The sequence below is a fragment of the Helobdella robusta genome (assembly GCF_000326865.2).
Source record: "Helobdella robusta unplaced genomic scaffold HELROscaffold_64, whole genome shotgun sequence".
Taxonomy (NCBI): domain Eukaryota; kingdom Metazoa; phylum Annelida; class Clitellata; order Rhynchobdellida; family Glossiphoniidae; genus Helobdella; species Helobdella robusta.
In genome coordinates, this window is record NW_008705358.1 from 699,429 (window position 1) to 721,846 (window position 22,418).

At 32.7% G+C, this 22,418-nt stretch overlaps 4 protein-coding genes across 4 annotated transcripts; 2 read left to right on the forward strand and 2 right to left on the reverse strand.

Moving 5' to 3' along the window:
• Positions 1-712: 712 nt before the first annotated feature.
• On the reverse strand, positions 713-8,291 carry HELRODRAFT_115530 (hypothetical protein; the record flags this gene model as incomplete). The annotated part of the gene is made up of 24 exons (XM_009030061.1): positions 713-860; positions 1,192-1,270; positions 1,575-1,630; positions 1,744-1,850; positions 2,129-2,296; positions 2,378-2,441; positions 2,561-2,632; positions 2,775-2,813; positions 3,003-3,142; positions 3,456-3,545; positions 3,782-3,848; positions 3,931-3,967; positions 4,325-4,395; positions 4,706-4,808; positions 5,041-5,140; positions 5,569-5,626; positions 5,923-5,974; positions 6,130-6,322; positions 6,730-6,846; positions 7,067-7,114; positions 7,224-7,337; positions 7,487-7,592; positions 7,898-7,978; positions 8,211-8,291. The coding sequence occupies 24 exons, from the start codon at positions 8,289-8,291 to the stop codon at positions 717-719; spliced, it is 2,187 nt and encodes a 728-aa protein (XP_009028309.1). The 3' UTR covers positions 713-716.
• Positions 8,292-9,994: 1,703 nt separating this feature from the next.
• Positions 9,995-15,778, forward strand: HELRODRAFT_194022 (hypothetical protein; the record flags this gene model as incomplete). Its single annotated transcript, XM_009030062.1, has 12 exons — positions 9,995-10,212; positions 10,411-10,579; positions 10,654-10,789; positions 11,278-11,344; positions 11,603-11,999; positions 12,448-12,487; positions 12,646-12,735; positions 13,038-13,147; positions 13,304-13,364; positions 14,090-15,262; positions 15,287-15,445; positions 15,648-15,778. The coding sequence occupies 10 exons, from the start codon at positions 9,995-9,997 to the stop codon at positions 14,902-14,904; spliced, it is 2,103 nt and encodes a 700-aa protein (XP_009028310.1). The 3' UTR covers positions 14,905-15,262; positions 15,287-15,445; positions 15,648-15,778.
• Positions 15,779-15,911: 133 nt separating this feature from the next.
• Positions 15,912-18,485, forward strand: HELRODRAFT_88371 (hypothetical protein; the record flags this gene model as incomplete). The annotated part of the gene is made up of 8 exons (XM_009029961.1): positions 15,912-16,139; positions 16,416-16,680; positions 16,762-16,880; positions 16,968-17,231; positions 17,420-17,560; positions 17,616-17,813; positions 18,055-18,233; positions 18,332-18,485. The coding sequence occupies 8 exons, from the start codon at positions 15,912-15,914 to the stop codon at positions 18,483-18,485; spliced, it is 1,548 nt and encodes a 515-aa protein (XP_009028209.1).
• Positions 18,486-19,403: 918 nt separating this feature from the next.
• On the reverse strand, positions 19,404-20,333 carry HELRODRAFT_88438 (hypothetical protein; the record flags this gene model as incomplete). Its single annotated transcript, XM_009029968.1, has 3 exons — positions 19,404-19,571; positions 19,800-19,995; positions 20,239-20,333. Coding segments are annotated over 3 exons (459 nt in total), but the record flags the coding sequence as incomplete, so codon positions are not given.
• Positions 20,334-22,418: the final 2,085 nt, after the last annotated feature.

The window sequence follows — 22,418 nt, forward strand, 5'->3', positions numbered from 1 at the left end:
ATATATATATATATATATATATATATATATATGTATGTGTGCGTATGATTTTGAAATATTTAAAAAATTTTCATTTTATTCCATCACTTTTACTTGCTTGTGTTTTATCTTCCTTTCGGTTTATTTTTCTGAAAAATTTTCAAAATTTTGAATCTCATATACGACGCAACATAGCATGTTATACATTCTTTTTTGTTCAATATACCTTTCATTTACATTATATTACATTCTATTTGGTTATCATCATTATCATTATTTTAGTAAATATAGCTAGCCGTAGGTCGTTAAGCCATAAGAAAATGCTCAATTAATCCATAGTCAAATAAGTGTATACTCATATGTAAGCAAATAAGTACATACTCATATGTAAGCTTTACATATATATTTACTGGTAGATGACCAAATTCTTGACAGTATGTAATGAATTCCACAGATGTATTGTGGATGTATTAAATATATATTAACATACATATCATACAAACATACATACACAACATACATATACACAAAACATGCATTGAATTGCATTAGGAATTAGGAAAATTTATTTTTGCGTAACATGATTTTTACTTTTCCTGACAAATTTCAATTTTATTTATCTTATTCTTGATTTAAACACTGAATTATTATGTGATATTTTGCTGCTTATTTAAAAATATACATTAAAATTTCTTTTTCAAATTTTTCCCCCCAAAAAAAACAAAGACTAAACAAGTTTACATTAATTTTTTGATTTCCGTGATGGGTGATAATAAAACCTTTCGCGATAGTCTGATCCTGCCACTGACAGGATCGCGGCCAAAATACTTCACTTGAATTTCTTTGCCGACTTCTAAGCCTAAGATACTTGGGTGGTCGACCTGTGTTTGGGGTATCGTTGTTGAGATTCACGCGTGAATGTTTGTGTCATGCGATGGTTTTCTAGTCATGTTTTCTAGTCATAGTTTAGTCATTTTTTTTATGTCACCTGACAGTTTATTCATGTTTACGTCACAAATGGTAATTTTGTTTGTTGTTTTTGTCATTGTTTGAATCGCGTGTTTGTTTGTTGTGTGTAAGGTATCTGTCACGTGGTTACTGATGTAGATGTTTATTGAAACTATTGATTTTGTTGTTCATTTGTAACGAATGTTTGCCATTGCACGAATAACGTATTTGTTCGTTGTCACGCTGCTAAAATAGATCTCTCACCTTTTTAGAATCCAACTGGGAATTGTGGATGAGCACCGTTGGCAAGGATGGATGGAGTTGAACCATGGCACCGTACTCTCTAGAATCAAATTATATTTTGTCACTATCAGAAAGTGAGAGTGAGAAAAAAGAGAGATTAAGATAGACAGATAGAATGAACTACACAGATCTAGAGAGAGAGAGAGAGAGAGAGAAATAAAAAAGATGAGAGAATGAAAGAATGAGATAGAAACAGATCATTATCAGATTGAGAGATAAAAGGAAAAGAGAGAGAGGAAGATAAACGAAGACAGAATGAGAAAGAGAGAGAGAGAGAGAGAGAGAGAGAGAGAGAGAGAGAGAGAGAGAGAGAAAGAGAAGCATAGGTTAAGCAACAAACTAACTTAAGTTCGATAATTTTAACTTTGTAGATGGCCCCAAACTCAAGTACGGGCTCTCCCTGTAAAAAAAATGAAACAACATTAATATTATTGGAAATAACAATAATAATAGCACATATTATTATTATTGTTGGTGGTGTTGCTAAAATCATCATTTTCACGACCGTACAACCTCATCAGAAAGCAATTCTTCAATGATGGTTTTAGCTTCGCTGAGTGCCTGCCCGTTCGGTGCAAATAACTGATAGCTTGTCTCATCTATGCTACTTATATCTACGCCTTGGTGATATAATAATAATAATTAAATTGAAATAGTAGTAGTAACTGTTGTAGTAGTAGTAGTAGTAGTAGTAGTAGTAGTAGTAGTAGTAGTAGTAGTAGTAGCAGCAGCAGAAATGAAAATAGTATTATTATAAGAATTTATAACCAGCATCAATAAAAACACGACAGCCACCATCATCACCAGCATAAAAATCATCGTTATCATCAGTACAAACATCGTCACCATCATCACAATCAACATCGTCATCAGCTTCACCGACGTAGTCGAAACCAACCGGTTCTCGCCATGATCATTTTAATATTGGAGCCCCCAACGCCTAACAGTTTGGATCTTTTGTTAGGCGCTACGACTAATGTCTCAATTGTCGGGTGATTATTTTTCTTCTGCTGCCTTGGTTTATCTATGGTCTGTTCCATTATGTTTATTATTCTTTGGTTAGCATCTGTAATTATTTTAAAATATATTATTAATATTATTAATAAACATTTAATAATGATAATAATAACGTACACACGCCACCAACCTATGCCTTTTTTAATGGCTAATGTGATGATGCCAATGGGAATCCCAGGCAATTTAGTATCCATCTATCATTGAAACATGAATGAATGAATGAATGAACGAATGATAGATTGAACGAACAGGAAAATGAATAAAAGAATGAATGATCGAATGATGATAGAGTGAACGAACAAATAAAAAAAACCTGCAAGGCTGTGACTCCATTTTTTGTGCTAGCCAGTTTGAAATCCATATCACCCATATAATCTTCAATCCCCTATAAATTAATTTATGAACCATTAAACATAAATAAATAAATATATAAATATATATATATACATATTACATATTATATATATATATATATATATATATATATAACACATACAAACATGTAAAATTAACACTTTAGCACCAACCATTAAATCGGTGAGGATGACGTGATCAGTGACGTCATTCTTCGACTGGTTGTAATTATTAGTAGTAACGTTACTATTATTATTGCTAGTAGTAGTAGTGGTGGTGGTGGTGGTAGTAGTAGTAGGAGAAGAAGCAGTAGAAGCTTTAACATTACAAATACTTTCACTCCTAACATCACTATCTCCGCTGCCATTCTCTCTCTTATCATCACTATCTTTAATTCCCACATTATCACCCTCCTCGTCGTCAGAATGGGCCCTCCCAGATATAAGACCCATGGCCACACCGGACACGGATTCACTTATGGGAACACCGGCGTCCATCAGAGCAAGGCAGCCACAGCAGACAGACGCCATTGACGACGATCCTGATGGTGGAATGATGATGAAAGCCTTATAAAATGATAGATACACCGATCGTGACGATGATGAAAATGATGATGACGACTATACTATAATGGTACAGATGATAGAGATAATGATGAAGACGATAGCGTTGGTGATTTGAATGACGCATGCACTCCATCAAATTTCATTCTAATTAAATCTTTAAGATTTATCCGACCGAATGAATGTTCATTTGTGAAGAAATTAAGTTGCTATAAACGGGCTTGAAAATGGTAATAATAATAATAACAGTAATAATAATAAACAATAACAATAATAATAACAATAATAAACCATTTGATTCAAAAACTTCTGCAGTCAGCCTGACAGTGAATGGATATGTTGATGGTAATACTGGCCTTAAGCCTTTCTCCGCTAAAGCGCCTATTATTAATTAAAATAATAATAATAATAGTAATAATAATAATAATATATTATTATTATTTATAATTATTGTTTTGTATTTATCAAGTCATTGTTATAAGTTTTTATTTGTTTTTTTTTTCATTGCTTATCTAACTAAGCTTCTAGTAGAAGTGATACAATAAAACAGCAGCTATTGTTGCCACTACTGCTACTACTACTAATAATAATAATAAATCATAATAATAATAATAAACCGTGCCCTAGTTCTCTTCGACCAACGAACCCATGCTTTCCAGTTTCATTGGTTGCAAATGAAGGAAACTGTTATTATTGTTAATATTATTGATACTATTATTATTATTTAATAATAATATTAATATAATTATTGTTTAAAACACCTCACTTCGTAATGTAGAAAAAAGTTTTTCTCTTTAACTCCACTGTGAATAAAAAGAACAAAATCATGAATAATGAAAATAAAAGATACAATAGTACTGTACATAACTGAAAATACTCTACCAGTCAAACAAAACACATCCCTATTTCCCAACCAGACACATCCATATTTCCCAATCGGACACATCCATATTTTCCAACCAGACACATCTCTATTTTCTAATTAGGTACATCCAAAATTCATAATCTGACAAATTTCTATAGACTAATATGACACATTATTATTATCTGTTCAAAAACATCAACATTTCCCAATCCGGCACATCCCTATTTCGTACTCTGGTACGCCCCTATTCCATCGTAATCTGATACATCCCTTTTCCCTAATTCTTATTTCTTACCTGATTAGTGCTGTAATTGGGTCCACTCTTGCGGCACTTTGTGGCGAGTCGAACGTTGTCGTACAGAAGACCTAGAAAATAAATAATAGACTAATAAATAAACCATAGAAATAAAGTATCGTTAAGTACTTGTAAATAATTATCCATAATATTAATCTTTTTAATATAATTTACTTATTTTACAAAATCGCATTTAGAAGATTTAGGAGTAAAAGTCGGATAGCAACCTACAACTATCGAGATTGCATCATCATCAATATCATCTTCATTTTGTGGCAATTATGAATAAAATGACGGTGATGACAATTATTATTATTATACATATTATTATTAATTTATTATTAATTTATCATTATTACAAACACTAGACTACAAACTAACTTGAGTTTGGCCTCTTTGAAAAAGGGCCGAACCATGCAAAGGGTCATAAAGGTTGACCTTGCAAGTTATATCTCGAAGGTCATCTGGGCCCCGGCCATCACATCTGTGTGTGTGCGTTTGAGTGTGTGTGCGTTTGAGTGTGTGTGCGTGTGAAAATTAAACAACATCAATAACAATACAAAAAAAACCAATACAAACAACAATATAAACGCAGCCATCAAAACCACGCCATCATAATCATCATCATCGCCTACATAATCATCATCATCACCTACATCATCATCATCACCGCCAACATCACTATCATCATCATCATCATCATCATCATCATCAACAACCTTCTACGATTAACTAGTATTAAATCTCTAAATATCCTCTTGGCTATCTTGTAGAAGTTATAGTCAAATAACGCCATATCTAGACCCGGTTTCGACGCTGGTTATTTTTATTATTATTTTATTAATGTTTTATTATTATTTAATTCATTATGTCATTTAATTAATTTAATCATTTAATTTAATTATTTAATTCATTATGTCATTCGAAATCTCAACTCTAGGTTTATATAAAATATTTAACTTATCTCTTGTACGCTATCTACTGCGATAGAAATGTGACTTGAATTAATTTTGAAACTAACTAGCTCTAGTTGTACTCATTCTTTTTGGATGAAGAGCTACGTAGATTAAACTAAAACTCTACTTGATATTTTATTTTTTTTTTACTCTTATTTTATTCTACTTGTCAATTTGTTTCATTTTATTGTCATTTTCATTATTTTATAGCGGAATAAAAAATTGTTCTCATTATCATCATCCAGATCATTGTTTGAGCAGCGAGCTGGGACTATTATCTGTATTTACCTTTCAATGTGTTGAAAAGATTTTTTCTTATTGTGTCAGTTGCCTGATCTCTGGATATCTGATTGAATGTGGTTGATTGATTGATCGATTGATCGGCTGAATGGTTGACTGACTGATTGGTTCATTGATTGAGTGAATGATTGAATGGTTGATTGAATGGTTGATTGATTAATCAATTGATTGATTAATTTTAAGGCTCGTAGTTTGATCGTATGAATGTTTAGTTCAATTAGTTCAGCTATTTAGTTTGAAGTGTTGGTTAGGAATGAGCAATTGATTAGTTGGTTGATTAATTGATTAATTGTTCCTTCATCACCATCTTCATCATCATCGTCATCGTCATCATCATCATACTTTGTGATGTGTGTAATCCGTAAATACATTCTTTATATCGTCTGAAGCCAAACTGAAATGAATGAATGAATGAGTGAATGGATGGATGAATGAGCGAACGATCGATGGGACGAACAAAAGAACGAATGAAAGAACGAACAAGCAGACAAAGGAATAAATAAATAAAATAATAAAAAACCATGAAAAAAAAAATAAAAAAACAGCCACCTTTCAATCTCAGCGACTAGAGCGCCATCTACATGATCGTCCCCAGTAACGTTTAAAACTCTTCTTTTCTTGCCAACTTCACTACACAACGAATTAATTCCTTCTATGATGGACTGAGTGTGATGCAGACCTTCAGTTAATGCTTGCAGAAATAACGCTGATGGTACTATGTCACTGGATGCATCTATCATTACTTTTGTTTGTATGTTTGTTTGTAAGTAGGTTTGTTTGTATGTATGTATGTTTGTCTGTTTGTATGTATGTATGTATGTTTGTATGTATGTATATTTGTATGTATGTATATTTGTTTGTATGTATGCATGTTTGTTGTTTGTTTGTTTGTATGTTTGTTGTTGTTTTTTTTTGTCACAGGATACTAAGAATGTTTTTGTTGTTAGGTCATGTTTTGCCATGTTAACTTATAAAATAAAACACATAAACAAGTTAACATACGACCTAACCCTAACATTAAAAACCAACCAGACATGCATACAAACAAACATACATACACACATACATACAAACAAACACACACACACATACATACAAACAAACAAATAAACACGCATACAAACAAACAAACAAACATAGAAAACCAACCAACTCTATCTTTACTGGCGCATGCAACAATCATGTTAAGCCTTCCGTCACTTAGCTGTTTTGTTGTTGGGTTGATGACAATCCTATCATCACTGGTTATGCTCACTTGTACTGCGCCTATTTATTTTTGCATGTGTGTGTTTGTATGTGTGTTTGTATGTGTATGTGTGGTTGTACCTGTATGTGTGTGTGTGTATTTGTGTGTGTGTGTGTGCGCGTTTGTACGCGAGTGTGTTTGTATGTGTGTTTGTACGTGTGTGTGTGTGTATTTGTACCTGTGTGTGTTTGTATTTGTGTATGTGTGCGTGTGTGTATCTGTAACGAAATAACATCTAACCTACTGGTCCATTCCAGGGAACATCAGAACATGAGAGTGCTGCTGATGCTAACATACAAAGAAAATTAATTATTTCGTCTACTCATTCATTCATTCATCCATCCATTCATTCATTTATTTATAAATTAATTAATTCATTCATTCATTCACCAGCAACCTGCATTAATGCATATAGTAGTTGGATCGTACTCGCCGTCGACGGCCAACAAATTGCAGACGATTTGGGTTTCGTTGCTGTAACCAGTTGGGAATAGTGGTCTCAGTGATCTGTCTATGGTCAGTTGGTCAGTGTTGTTGTTTTTGTCACGTGGTTTTGTTTATTTTGGTATGAGTGAATGAATGAATGAATAAGTAAACAAACAAATACAACATATTCATTCGAAATATTTTTAAAATTAGCCCCAAAATAACATAGATGACCTATAATTCTAGATGTTAATATTTCTTTGTCCATATAACCATAATCTCTTCTCAGGTGATTCGTTGGTATTCGACCCGCTGCCGCAGACTTTTGTCTATAATCTACCTTCATGAATGAATGAATGAATGATTGGATGAATGAGTGAGTGGATGAATGAATGAGTGAATTAATGAATTGATAATCTAACGAGTTATTGAATGAATAGTGGAATGAATTAATAAATAAACAAAAATGAATGATTGAGTAGATAGGATAAGCAAGTAAATGAATGAATAAATGAGTGAATGAATGAATAAATGAACCAATAAATAAGTAAATAAATGATAAATGAATTAATCAATAGATGAATGAATGAAAAAATTAGTGAAGAGAGTAATTTAAAATGAATGAACGAAACAACGAACACATACAGTTAAAGGTGTAAATGAAGCATTGTTGTTTGTAGGATTATTTTTGCTGACAACTGTTGTTAAGACACTTGTGTTGGCAAACTATGTAAAATAAAATAATTTTAACATTAAAATTGATTCAAAAATATCATTAAAAATTATAAATGAAAAAATTATATTAAAACTCAGGTGAAACAAGCCATCTATCTATCTATCTATCTATCTATCTATCTATCTATCTATCTATCTATCTATCTATCTATCTATCTATCTATCTATGTATCTATCTATATTTATAATATAATATATTATAAAATAATTAACTATTGCCAACTTTAACTACAGCAGAACCATCTGCAAACCTTGCTAAGCTGCCTGTGTTAACATTTAAAATCCTGAAAAATATAATCCGCATATTAATTAATTTTCCAAAATTTATTTAAAATTTAACATATAATTTAATTTTAATATTTTAATAATAATTTAAAAATTAAAAATTAATTAAAAAAAGTAAAATGTCATTTATCTACTTGTCGGCTACTTTAATATCCCGTGACTTTACATTTTTATTAAATTCCCATGATATGTATCGTCTGGAAGTGGGGACAATTTTATTCACTAATTTCCGTAAACAGCCTAAACTTAACCTGCACCCAAGACACATGGTTTTATTTACAATACAAATAAACGTGCTGTTGAGATTAGCTTGATATGTTTTATTTGACAATAAAATATTGAGAATTTTTCTGGTTTGTTTCAACATAGAAAAACTTTGTTTAAAAATTGCTTTTTTAAGGTTTTAATGCTTTTTTGATGTTATAAAATGTGTAATTCATGTTTTAAATGTTACATTTATTCAAGTTTCATCTTATGTTCGGTTAAATAAAAAAATATTTCAATAAAAAATGAGTATTTCTTAGGTAAAAAATAATATCTTTCAAGATAAAATTCTTCAATGGAGGCTTGGCATTTAGTGAGTAAACTTAGATAATCTTAAAAACTCTAAAGAAATAAGATAGTGATTTACTAAAAAAGCTGAAGAAATTTTCCATGACCAGGTTGTGTTTGTATAAATTACATATTGCATTTCATGGTATTGAGCAGTATTTATTTTTGTGATGTAGTACATAAGTATTGTATTGTCCAGTATATAGTATAGGCATGGATGTCAATATATCGACACATCCATCAGTATAGTACATTTAATATTGCATTAATATACAGTACACTTTGTATAGTGTTTTGCAAAGTGCTTAAAACCTAATCTATCTAGAATGTTCTGGATATTTGATATAATGTTTATAAGAAAAAAAGAAGATGAATTAACTTGCATGTTTCAAATCACACACACCATGCATACACAAACACACACACACACGCACAGACTCACACACTTACACACAAACATAGGCACAGACTTAATTTGTAAACCATGTTTATATGTATATAAATTATATATGTAATATATAAATGAATATATATATACATATATATGTATTATATATATATATATATATGTATATATGGCCCCAACTTCAAAATAAAAAATTAAAAGAAAAACCTGAGATTTAGTTTATAAGAGCCAGTCATAAACTGAAGTTTTACCAATATGCAAGCTTGCAACTATTAGTTTAACGTTTTGTTTTGAACATTTTTTTCCATGGAATTATATAATTCAATGATGGCTTCAGTAAGCCCCCGCATTTCACCATAATGATTTCACCGGACAAAAAGCGATTTTTATATTCAAATTGACAAAAATAATTTAATAACACATAATTCTAAATAAAATTACTACATTGTGTTAGACATATTAAGTCAAGTAAATATTTCCTATAGCGTTAAAATAAAACCCATGCAATTTTGTAAGTAAGCCAATAAGCCAACAATCCAGGCAAGTCAAATAGCCAGACCCAACCCGATTCGTTGTTGATGAACTGAAAAATCGTTGATGAAAATTCGTTGGTAACATTACCTCCGTTGGTCGTTAAAAGATTCAAAAATGTTTTCCTACTATTTTAAATAAATTATAATTAATAAGTTATTATTGTGATGAATAAAATTTAATTATATCATTTCATGTTATGAACTGTAGCACAATAACATAGCAGCAATATAATGAACGATCACGATCAACAACAGTTTCAACATTTCTGCTGCAAAGAGAATGTTGAAGATTGCCTGAATTTTTTGAATGAAGATCTCGTGTCGATAGGGATGTACGCGTTATTTGACGAGGTGCGAAATTTTCACGTTTCCAATCTGATCAATGCCACTTACGAACTTGTGCAGAGGTGCAAACGAGATGCCTCGGCCAAAAATTTATTAGAGGAAAGGTTGGTCATTGTCACAGGTTGCTTGTTCTACTAAATAGATATTAACCACGCATAAGAATAATTAGTGATGAGCTATCTTTGTTTATAAATTTAAAATAAAAATATGTAATAAACAAATATAATTAACTGCAAACTAAACCAGTACAAAATTATAAAATTTACAAAACCATTCACCTTTTTTATTTAATTGCATCTCAGTAAGCACAGAGCAGTCTGTGAGTTGGAGCACGTGAGGAGTGAGAAGTTTCGCCTGAAAAGCAAGATTGATGGCCTGGAGAGGGAGCTGAATGCCACAAAGAACAAGCTGGACATCAGTGAGAGAGAGTGCATCACCAAGGAGACCAAAATCAAATCAGAAAGAGAAGAGGTGATGGTGATAATGATAACGATAGTTATTATGATGATGATAATAGTGATGATGATAGTTTTCATCTTATTCAGATTCGCTGCCTACAATCAACACTGCGCAGTAGAGAAGTGCAGCACAAAAAAGCAACAAAAAAGTTGGAGAGTGAGTGCAACAAACTGAAGGAACGACTGAACAACATCATGGTTGAAAAAAATGACAAAAAAAATGGTGAGAATAATAATGATGATAATGATATGATGTTGACGATAATAATGGCTCCGCCGGTGATGATTGCAAGTAACGGTGATGACGATGATCACAGTTATTTATAACAGTGAATAACTTGGTCAGGCTTTTGTTAAGAAATTATCTTTTATAAAAATAAATTATCTAACTGACAGATAAAATCATAATTCTACAAAAAATTAATTAATTGACGAAGAGAAAATAATAATTCTACAAAGAATGATGATAATGTCCTACTAAGTGGATTCATCGTCACCATCTCATCATTACTATTAACATTGTATTATTGTCAGATAATATTTTAGCCAACATTATCAAATCAACATCATCCGTGATATCATGTTTTCATTTAGTTGTCACAACAACCAGCATAATCTTCATTATCACCAATCATTACCACCAATCACACAAATCATTATCACCAAAAAGGAATCACCAATCATTATCACCAATCATTATCACCAAATAAGGAATTGCCATATCGAATGCACTGCTAAGGAAGGATGGTAGGAGGGGTAAATGGAGAGATGTTGAAAGGTGAGAGCCTGGGTTATGATGATGATGTAGGTGTTGAGAATGATGATGATGTAAATGTTGATAATGATGATGATAATGTAGATGTTGAGAATGATGTTGAGAGTGATGATGATGCTGGTGATGACAGACAGCAATCATGCTGTTTCAATCATAAGGCTGGTTGAAATAATTTTTAGTGTGTTATTTTTTGTCATCGAATTATCATTGATATTATGAAGATGGATTATCATTGTCGTCATCACTAACATCACCATTCAGTACGACATCATCCAATGCGGATGAGATGTACAGAGATGTAGTGATGTCTTACGAGAGGAGAGCGGTGGGAATGTTGAATGAGAACCAAACGCTGAGGAAGGACGTGAGGTGGATGATCGAGGCACTCCACGACATCACCAACAAAATCACCAACAACAACATCACCAACAACAACAACATCCACTACAACAACACCAACGTCATCAACAACAATAACATCTTTGTTGGTAACATCGGCAACAACAACGTCAATAATAACAACAAAAACATTAGCAACAACAACAACAATAACATTAATAACAACAACTACATCAACACCCCATATTGCTTCAGTGGCACACAACTAGCTGATGATGATAATAAGCGTAATGATAATGGTGGTGGTAAAAATTTCAAGGTTTTGTTTTGTTGCTTGATGATTTGTTGTTGTTGTTGTGGCTTGTTGCAGATTGTGTGGCTTGTGGCTTGTTGATGATTTGTTGTTGTTGTTGTGGCTTGTTGCAGATCGTCGTTCTGCTCTTTCATGCTGTGTTGTATCTTTCTTACTATGTATGAAATTTGTGTGCACAAGGAGATGATGAAGATGTAATAAAAGTGTCGATGAGGATGATGATGAGGGTAATGATGATGATAATGATGATGTTCCTGGGGACTTGTGGTGATGATGATGATGGTGAAGTTGAACTGGGTAGCATTTATTTGCGAAATTTGCACAGTTATGTGAGGGTTGATGTTAGCCGTGACGAATGAAGCTCATGTTGGTTGCTGCTTTCAATATTTTTCTTATTATTTTCGTTTTTTTTATTATTATTATTATTGTTGTTATTGTTTTTGTTTAATTTCAGGTGAAAAATAAATTTATTATTCCAACGACCATTCAAAGTGGTTAGCAGTTGTTGATGTTGTTGTTGTTGTTGCTGATGTTGTTGCTACTGATGTCATTCCCGTTGATGTCGTTGTTGGTGTTTTTATACTACCAATTCTTAACAATTGTGGCAATAATAATAATTATTATTATTATAATATTTATTAATCATAAAAAGGTGCATTCGAGATGCCGTACATGATGGTGAGGGGCGGGATGATGGAGGTCGTCGAGGGACACCTCAACGTCATCATCTCTCTCCTAGCAGGTTTTTCTTTTTTGTAAGAATGATGTGATGATGGTGGTGGTGGTGGTGGTGGGGAATACGATGGTGATGACAGTGGGTGATAATGATGATATCCATATCCAAATAATATCCATTTCATTATCACAGTTTGCTGTGAGTATTATAATATTCATCCTCATCTGCAATAGGTAAAGATAAGACACGCGATAAAAATGATGACATACGACTCTATCCGCCTGCTCCACAACATTCCCCGCCTAGATCATCATCATCGCCGTCATCATCATCATCATCAGTACCCACTACATCATCATCATCATCAGTGCCCACTACATCATCATCATCAACGTCATCATCATTATCATTGCTGGCACCTTTGTCATCATCACCGATGAACACGAGGCACATCATATTCGATTACAGTCCTTGCAAGGTTAGCAACCTGTCTGCTGAAATGGAAGAGATTATGATATATAAAAATAAAAAATAGTCATCAAATCATCTTTCTCATCGTCATCGTCATCTCGATAGCCACTTCAATTATTGACGTCATCATCGTTATTATCTTCATCACCACCACCACCACTAGATAACATCCCCAATTAAAAGAGCATCATCATCAAGACCGCAGTCTGCCGTGTCCTACAGAGGTTATAATACCTTGTTTAATTCAGTTGCTATCGTGATGGTGCCGATAGTAGTGATAGTGGGAATGATAGTGATGATGATGATGGTGATGACGATGATGATAATGATTAATAAGTACAATCACTGTATTGATAGAAGATTCCGTATATTTAATTATTATTTCTAAGGGACGAATGTCGTAAGGTTTTGCTGTTGTTGTTATTGGCAGTTAGTGTTCTCTCTTCAATTTTTTTCTGGTTTTCAATTTCTTTCCAAACACCATGACTGAAGAAGCCAAACAGAGTTCAGACTGCAACAAATTCTACTCTGCAGAAACTGGTACCTTAAAGCTCCCTTCCACTAATCACCGATCTAGCCTCGGGTACCGCCATTGTGTGATTCGCGGCAGATTCGTGGCTGATCTGAAGCAGCCTCTCTATGACATTTTTCCTATCCACTTGCACACATCACTAAAATAACCCGAAGCTATAGATACCATTTTGAGACTTACAGGTCCACACAGCAGTCTTGTGAAATAATTTTTTGATTCACCAACAACCAATAGCAGAGTCCTTCTTGACTGTAGTGTATTGCATGTCTAACCTAACATAGACGGTGATGTATTGATATAATAAGGTTAACAATTCAGTAACTCATTACTAAAGTAGTTTTTTTTTGTACGAGTACTAATGTCGATTGCTGGCGATAACAACACTGATCAAGATGACAATGAAATTCAATTCTCCAGGGGGTCCTTGCGCAAGAAGCCACAACCCTGGCAAGCACAAAACAACAACAACATCTGCTGCTGGCACTTCTGCTTCCGGAACATCCTCATCTCGGCCTCCGCCACCATCAACAAATCATCTCACTCATCGTCATCACCGTCGTCATCATCATCAAAATGGCAACATAGAAGCCAGCGATGACGTCATCAGTGACGTCATGGGTAGTGGTGACGAGGATGATAGCAGTAATAATAATAATAATAATGGCAATAATAATATTAATAACGTTGGTTGTGATGATGATGAAGACGAGTTTTCAAAACCAAAGAAGATGGTTAGATCTCTCAGTTACGTCATGTTAGTTTTCTCTTTAATGCATTCCATTTGTTCACTCGTTCATATCTCTAATGTAATTCCTCTGTGTAATTCCAGATTGAAGCAGAGTTTCAGTGGTGGTGGTGTCGGGGCTGATGAGCATCAGGCCACTGAGGATGATGAAAAAGATTCTGTCGAGTCTTACGACGGCGATGGAGGAGATGACGACTATCTCGTTGGTGGCGGGGCCGACAGCGGGCTGATCAGAGATAGTTTTAAGAAGGAAAATAAAATGATCACTAATAATATAGTCAATACCGATAACTACAACGACGGCGTTAAGAACAGTACATTTACCGTGAGTAGCGTTGATCATGATGACGACACATTCGCTATTGATGAGGTCGGTAGAAATGCTGGAGGAATCAACACACTGGACGATGTATCGTCACATTTATCAGCTAACATTTCAATGGAGGAATCTTTTTCAAAGTACCTCACAGAATCATGCAAGCAATAGTTCCGCTGACGGTAACTCTTGCGCAACTGATTACAATGAAAATGTAGTTGTTAGCCTGACAATGTGCCTTCACAAATCAACTAAATATTTTAGTTGTTTTTCACACCAACAGATATTTTTCCAATTTATTTCATCTACTAAGTATTTAATGATGCATTTGAGCTTGATTTTTATTTAATTTATTTGACACTGACGTTTAGGCGTTTACATAATATGCCGACGATTTCATGTTGTAGTGACGTACTGTGGTGTCTGTCGGACTAGAACTTTTATTTTGTATATTTATTTTTTTCAGTTACACACACAACACACACACACACACACACATATATATATATATATATATATATATATGTGTGTGTGTGTGTGTGTGTGTTTGTATATATGTGTTAGTATCTTAAACTGATTACTTTTGCTAGCTCAGCACTTTCAGACGAGTTAGCAATAAATGTGAGCACAGTTTTGTTCAATAATTTTGATGTTCATCTTAGTTTGGCTATTTTTTGAATCTTGTTTTTACGTTTGCATGTCTCGATAACTTTTATACTCTGCTGTTTTTGCATAGGTGTTTTGCTCGCTTCTTAACTTCGTACAAGTTTTCTATACATTAGCAGTTAGCAGGTTTCAAAAACACTTCATTAAAATATTAAATTCAGGCGATTATAATTTTTAAGAATTAAGACGGTCCTCATAAGTTTCTAATCGTAAACTAATAACATTTGACTTTTATTTGTTAATTTTATTTATTTAATAGTTCGCTGAGCGATTATTATAGCCATTTTTTGAACAGCTGCAAATTTAAAGCATCGCCGTGATTTGATGTTACCTGGCATAACCTTATTTTGACTAACCAATTAAACTTAAGAAAGCCCGACTAAACGTTTCTTATTGGCTGTTTAAAATGTCGTGTTTATACTTTTATGGTTTCAGAGTTTGCTAGTTTTTCGCAGCTTATTTTTGCAGTTTTTTCAATTTATTTATTTCAAAGGAAAATAAAATAAATCAAAATGAGCATATGGCTGATAATTATTTCTACGTTACTCACGTTGGCTGTTTTTTGCATAAAAAACTTCGGGTACTTTATAGTAAATTTCAGATGGTTCTTCGCGATATTCTTCTTGATGCCAGCCTCCTTGATCTACAACATATTTTACTACGTGAGATCTCGCCTGGTTTTCAAGCTCAACACTGCACCGACTAGACACCACGAGAAAGTTTTGAATGTTCAGCGCCAGGTAAAAATTAAACTTGATTTCATTTAATTAAAAAGTGAAATTTGTATTTAATTTAAAATAAATTTATATTTGTGTATTCTGCATTGGTGTTGTATCAAGACTTGGTTTTGTGAACCTTTCATCATTGCTGTGATATTTTTCTTCAGTACAATATTTTTTTTGTACTAAGTAAATAAGAGGAGATGAATTGTATCAGTTTCCAATGTGTCTTTGCTTTGACACTCTTTTTATTTATTTTTATTCATTATACTTGTGGTTTGTTAAACATTTATTTAGGTACTAGAATGGAATAAGAGTGGCAAACAGACTTTAATGTGTACAGGTAGACCAGGTTGGAAAGCGATGAGCATACGTGAGGCTCGATACAAACTCATTTACACAAACATCCATGTTGATTTGATGGATGTTCTTGAAGTTGATGCAGAAAAGAAGTCAGTCAGAGTTGAACCATTGGTCAGCATGGGGCAGGTGACAACACATCTCAATTCTATTGGATGGACCTTGCCTATTGTGCCTGAGCTGGATGATCTGACAATCGGTTGTTTTAACTAAGATACAGCCAACAACTTATTCAAATATTGCTTTCATTATTATAATTTTTCTTGCCATCATCATTTGTCAGGTGGACTAGTGATGGGAGTTGGCATAGAGTCATCATCACACAAGTATGGTCTCATGCAGCATTTACTCATTTCTGCTGAAATTGTTCTGTCAGATGGATCTCTAATCAAATGTTCCCAAGTGCTTTTGTTTATTTTTGTACCTTGTTGTAATGATAAAATTTAACCAAAAGCACTAAATAAGATAAACATAATTTTAACACCTCAGTTGGAAAACTCAGATTTGTTTAATGCTCTGCCTTGGTCCCATGGAACATTGGGCTTTTTGGTTGCTGCTGAATTAAGAATCATTCCTGCAAAACGTTATGTCCGAATTCATTATAAACCTGTGCATTCATTCAAAGAAATAATTGAAACATTCACCAAAGAATCACAAAACCAGAAAAATGATTTTGTGGAAGGACTGGTATTCTCTCCCAATGATGCTGTCATCATGACAGGGACTCTTACTGATTCACTTGGTCACGATCAGGTAATCAGATTTCAAAAGTTTGAACTTCTAAATATTTTGATTATATTGTATTAGTTTCTTAATTCTCAAGTTCGTATTTATAATTCATTAGGCTACGACGTTTTTTACTTAATAGCAGATTCTACCTGCTGTAATCTTTTGTACTTTAATTTATTTGATTAAAATTATAAAATTAAAATTTGGAATAGCTCAATGAGATAGGAAGATACTACAAGCCTTGGTTTTATAAACATGTGGAAACACTTCTAAATAATGGCCCAAAAGTTGAATGTATACCTCTAAGACAGTATTATCATAGGCATACAAAAGGATTGTTCTGGCAGATGCAGGTAACTCACCATTAAAAAGTTATTAACGTCATGATCAAATATTCTATCAATTCAGGATATAATTCCTTTTGGAAATAATCCAATTTTCCGGTACATATTTGGATGGATGGTGCCACCTAAAGTCAGCTTCTTGAAGCTTACTCAAAATAAGAGCATAAAAGATTTGTATGAAAAACATCAGATTATACAGGATATGCTTTTGCCTATCACAACACTGCCGCAAGCACTTGAATTTTTCCAAAAAGAGCTTGAGGTATGAAACCATGAGCAATTTTTTTTTATGAATAGTAATTAATATTAGCAGCCGCTAAATATTAAATTATAGAATACCATAATTTCATAGCTCAATTAAGCTGTGGACGACCATCTCATACAAAAATTTAAAATAATTGTAAAAAAACTGAAACTGCCCCACTTTAACCCTTCCTGTAATAACAAATTGATGACATAAAATTGAATAAGTTAAAATTGTTTCCATGCTACCAAACGACTAGATATATCCCCTTTGGTTATGTCCATTTATTCTTTTTGATGGTTCGGGATTCGTTCATCCTAAAACAAAAGAAGATCAACTTTATGTGGACATAGGAGCATATGGGGCTCCAAAAATAAAAAATTACAATTCGTACGAAGCCCTGAGAAAACTGGAAAAATTTGTACTCTGCAACAACGGGTCGGGTTATATATCCTTATACAACTTGTTTTAATGAATAATTTAACACAGTGATATATTTAACACATATTGATCGTTTTAATCGTTTGTTATCAAAGATTTCAGATGTTATATGCCGATTCTTATCTGACGCGAGAAGAATTTCACCAAATGTTTGACCACAGACAGTACGAACAGATGAGAGCTAAATACAAATGTGAGAATGCTTTCCCAGAGGTCTATGACAAAGTCAATAGAAAAGCCAGATCATAACATTTATTCACATTTGAATTTTGGCTTAGCCATCTAAGTGCTCCATCCGTAGACTTGATATAGTATAGTTTTTATTAAACTCAGCTTTGCAATAGACCATACATATTTGTTGGTCTAAAAATCTTGTAACAGATGTTCTTATAACTTCCCATTGCCTGACTAAGCTGACATTTCGTTTTTGCATACTCATTTTCGACGACAACGTATACAAGCTGAATTCCTGTATATTCGTTATTCCCGACATATATTTACATAAATTAACGAACACTTTAGCAAATAAACCTTAAATATCAAAATGTGTCTTAAATTTGCAACCAACAGGCAAGATGAAAGAAAGAGTGCTACGATACATGTATATGCGAGCGTAGTTTTTAAAAAGGTTTGCTAGCTTGGAGATGAATTCCCGCCAGACATGCTAGCGTCAGATTTTATTTTGCAAGTAAAAAAACACTAAAAACTTGTAAAAAAGTTATTTTATTAATCCAAAAACAAGAATTTTCAATCTCAATCGACAGAAAGTATTTTGGTAACTAAATGCAGTCATCAAAATATATAAAAATAAACTTGAAAATAAAAATTAAACAAACCTTAATTTAATTTAACCTTGGTATTATTGAAAAATCTGTCAAATCTGTTTCATAAAAAAAATAAGCTGTTGAGTTTTGTAAAATTTATCTAAACTTTTGATCGAATTGATGAAAATCTAATCTAATAAAATTTATCTAAACATACTTTTGAAGTCAAATTTAGAGTTGATGTTATCTACAGGGGTATAGTAAACAAGTGGATCATCAGAAAAATTGAGGGCTATGAAAGATGACGAGTCAGGGTCACCAATCTCTTCTTTATTTCTTATGGAAGGGCATTTCCCAACAAGAATAATTAGAATTATTGTTCAAAAAAAAAAATCTAAGCACATTACCTAACGTCTTTTTTGCTAGCAACGTTCCCAGGACTCCTATTTTTAAAAGAATTTTCAGATCTTTTCTGCTTCCTGCGAACATGCCTCATTGGACAGTTATTGGCCAAAAAACAGGAACCAGTTTGCGAAAAGTCAGGACACACTAAAATGTGCTTTTTCTTACACTGAATTGGACAAAAACTTCCATCTTTTACCAGGAACGGTAACATACGAAATTGCATTTAAAACTTATGATCATTCTGTCTACTTTACAGCTTGGAACTTTCGTAATTATTCTAATGATACTGTTAAAAAATGAATTCTTAACCAAATTTATAACAGATCAAAATAATTTCACTATGACAAAATAGAACTGGACAGTTAGAACTCTAAATTAATATAAAGAATTAGACCTGATCGCCCATTGAGCAATGTCCGGCTAGAAAATCTCTGCATATCTCGGCTGACTGTCCCACATTGACATGGTTGTAAGGGCAGTTAACTCTCACACACATCCCCCTTAGATAATGTATGCATGTAGGCATTTTATCTTTTGTTACTTTGTGAGAAAATGGACAATTGGTTATTGTACACGATCCTCTAAGAAACCTGATTGATTTTTTAATTTATGACATAACAATGAAAGTTTAATTTAAGTAGTGATATATTTTTAAAAAAAGAAGCTGATGTTAAATAAAATTGGATATGGATATTTTTCAAAACATTTAGAGATAAATGTTTATATCGCATAAGCTCTTGAAAATTGTGGTGGGGCATTTTGATCAGTGTGTCGGAGTCAGATGAAAAAATCCAACTCTATGGACAACTGTAAAATGTAAAATTGTTTAAAACCTGGTGCAAACAGAAACTTTCTCTGGGTCATGCAGGTCTGGACACTTGGAACCTTTGTGGCACTTACCAAATTTGTTGTAAATCTTGCAATATTTATTTGGCTTTGTCCAAAAGCATCGCCAGCTTCTGTTAATTAGCCGACTGAAACAGTGATGATAGATTTAAAAAAATAAAAATTTACAAAACAGCGTACAACAATCTATAAATGAAAAAAAGCTGTAACTTATATACAGACCTTGCTACTTGCTGTTTAGCTAAAGCCTTTGGAGTTGAAACATTTCCTAAATAATTGTAAATTTAAAGCATAATTTACAAAAATTTTGATTTGATATTTAAATTAAGAAAATAGGAATATTTGAAAATATGAATAAAAACAACAACTAGAAAATGATGGCGACTGTGAAGCAAATCTGTTTAATCTTGATCTTCTCGGATATGAATTATTTGGCACATTTCTATTTATCAATTTATATCTGTTGACACTTCGAATTACCCGGGCTAAAAAATGGCAAATAGTTAGGAGCAAAAATTTAACATTAATCCACTTTGTAGTAATAATCCTACCATATAAAATTCAAGTGTATCTTTTAGTATTCTAATCAACATTATCTTTAAACATTAGAGAAAAATAAACAACTAATCAGCTACTAACGATGTTCATCTCTTCTTAAGGCATATCTTGATGTAAAAGCCTTGATTCTTTGATATTTTAACGTTGGATAAGAAAAACTAAAAAGATTGAAAATTATATCAAATTATATTTCAGTTCATAAAAAGCATACACAACTTAAAAAACATACCTTAATGCTTCAAAAGGCAACCTAAAAGTGTCATGAGAGTGTTTAAAATTCACTTGATTCATGCTTTTCAAGGTATTGGTTTTATAGTTAACATTATAAAGGTTATTTATGGTAAATGGTGCAGTTGAAGGTGTATAATAGTATGCATTATTATGGAATGCTTTATAATTTAATTTTCTTGAATTGATGCAGTTGTTGCTTGCTCTGGGAGATTTGTAAGGCGAAAATTTGCCAAACTGCCCTTTCAGTTGTTGAACTTTTTCTAAATGATTAATAATTATAAATTAAATTGCAAATAGTTTAATAATGGCATGCTTCTGACATTTTGTTGATATAAAAAAAAAAATTTTAAATTAATATAATTAAATAATAGTAGAGTGGGTAAATGAAAAAAAGAAATTTAAATTTTTAAATTTTCGCCTTTTCCTTAATTTTAATGAAAAGAAACATACAACAGTTTAATTAACTTAACATCATACTTCTTTTAACGTTAACAGACAACCATAATGGTCGATAAAACAATCATTATTAAATAAAACGTTAACTAACATTTTAACCACCTAACGAATCGATGCTTTTTTAAATATTGCACAATTCATTATACATCGACTCAAACAAAAACACTAAAAAACTTACTGGAATATAATTCGTATTCTTTCATCAGGTCCTCCATCTCCCGATTAGCCATTTTGAAATGAATGACGAGGATGAAAATAAATTTCCAATATCTCCAGTTATGTTTATGTTACCAAAGACAATGCAGTGAAGCTTTTAAATATACCCTAGGTGTAGTTACATTCAATTACACATAAGAATTGATGTGAAGCACTTGTCGTAACTCGTTCCATGTATATGATTTGAATTTGATCTAGAAGAAGCGTCTAGTCTAGAAGCGTTGTAGTCATAGTTATAAAGGGATAGTTTTCTGTATCCATAGTGTTGTAGTCATAGACATAACTAGTTTTCTATATCTATTTCTGGTACTCTCTACCTCCTTCTCTAACTAATTTTCTTTCACTTACGATGTTCAGAGCGGATCTCAAGTCACATCTGTTTGTAAAATTCATTGGGGAGTGCTGTTGAACATCGCGGAAATGACGCCATAGAAACTAGTTGATTGATTAAAGTCATTTTATTTTATTTATAAGCCTTTGGAGCTGTCCGTAAAGAATGTCCATGTCACTCTTTTTGGCTATTTGTGGACTTCCACCGTTTCCTGTCACAAAATAGCACTAATTTTAACCTCCCCATTTAAAGCATGTCACAAAATTTTGATCCCACTTGAAAGTTACCGTTTAATAGGTTTTAGCTAAACGATAGGGTTTGTAAGAGTGCTACTACAACGGCGACGAAATATTGAATAGTAGCGAGTTAGCTGTC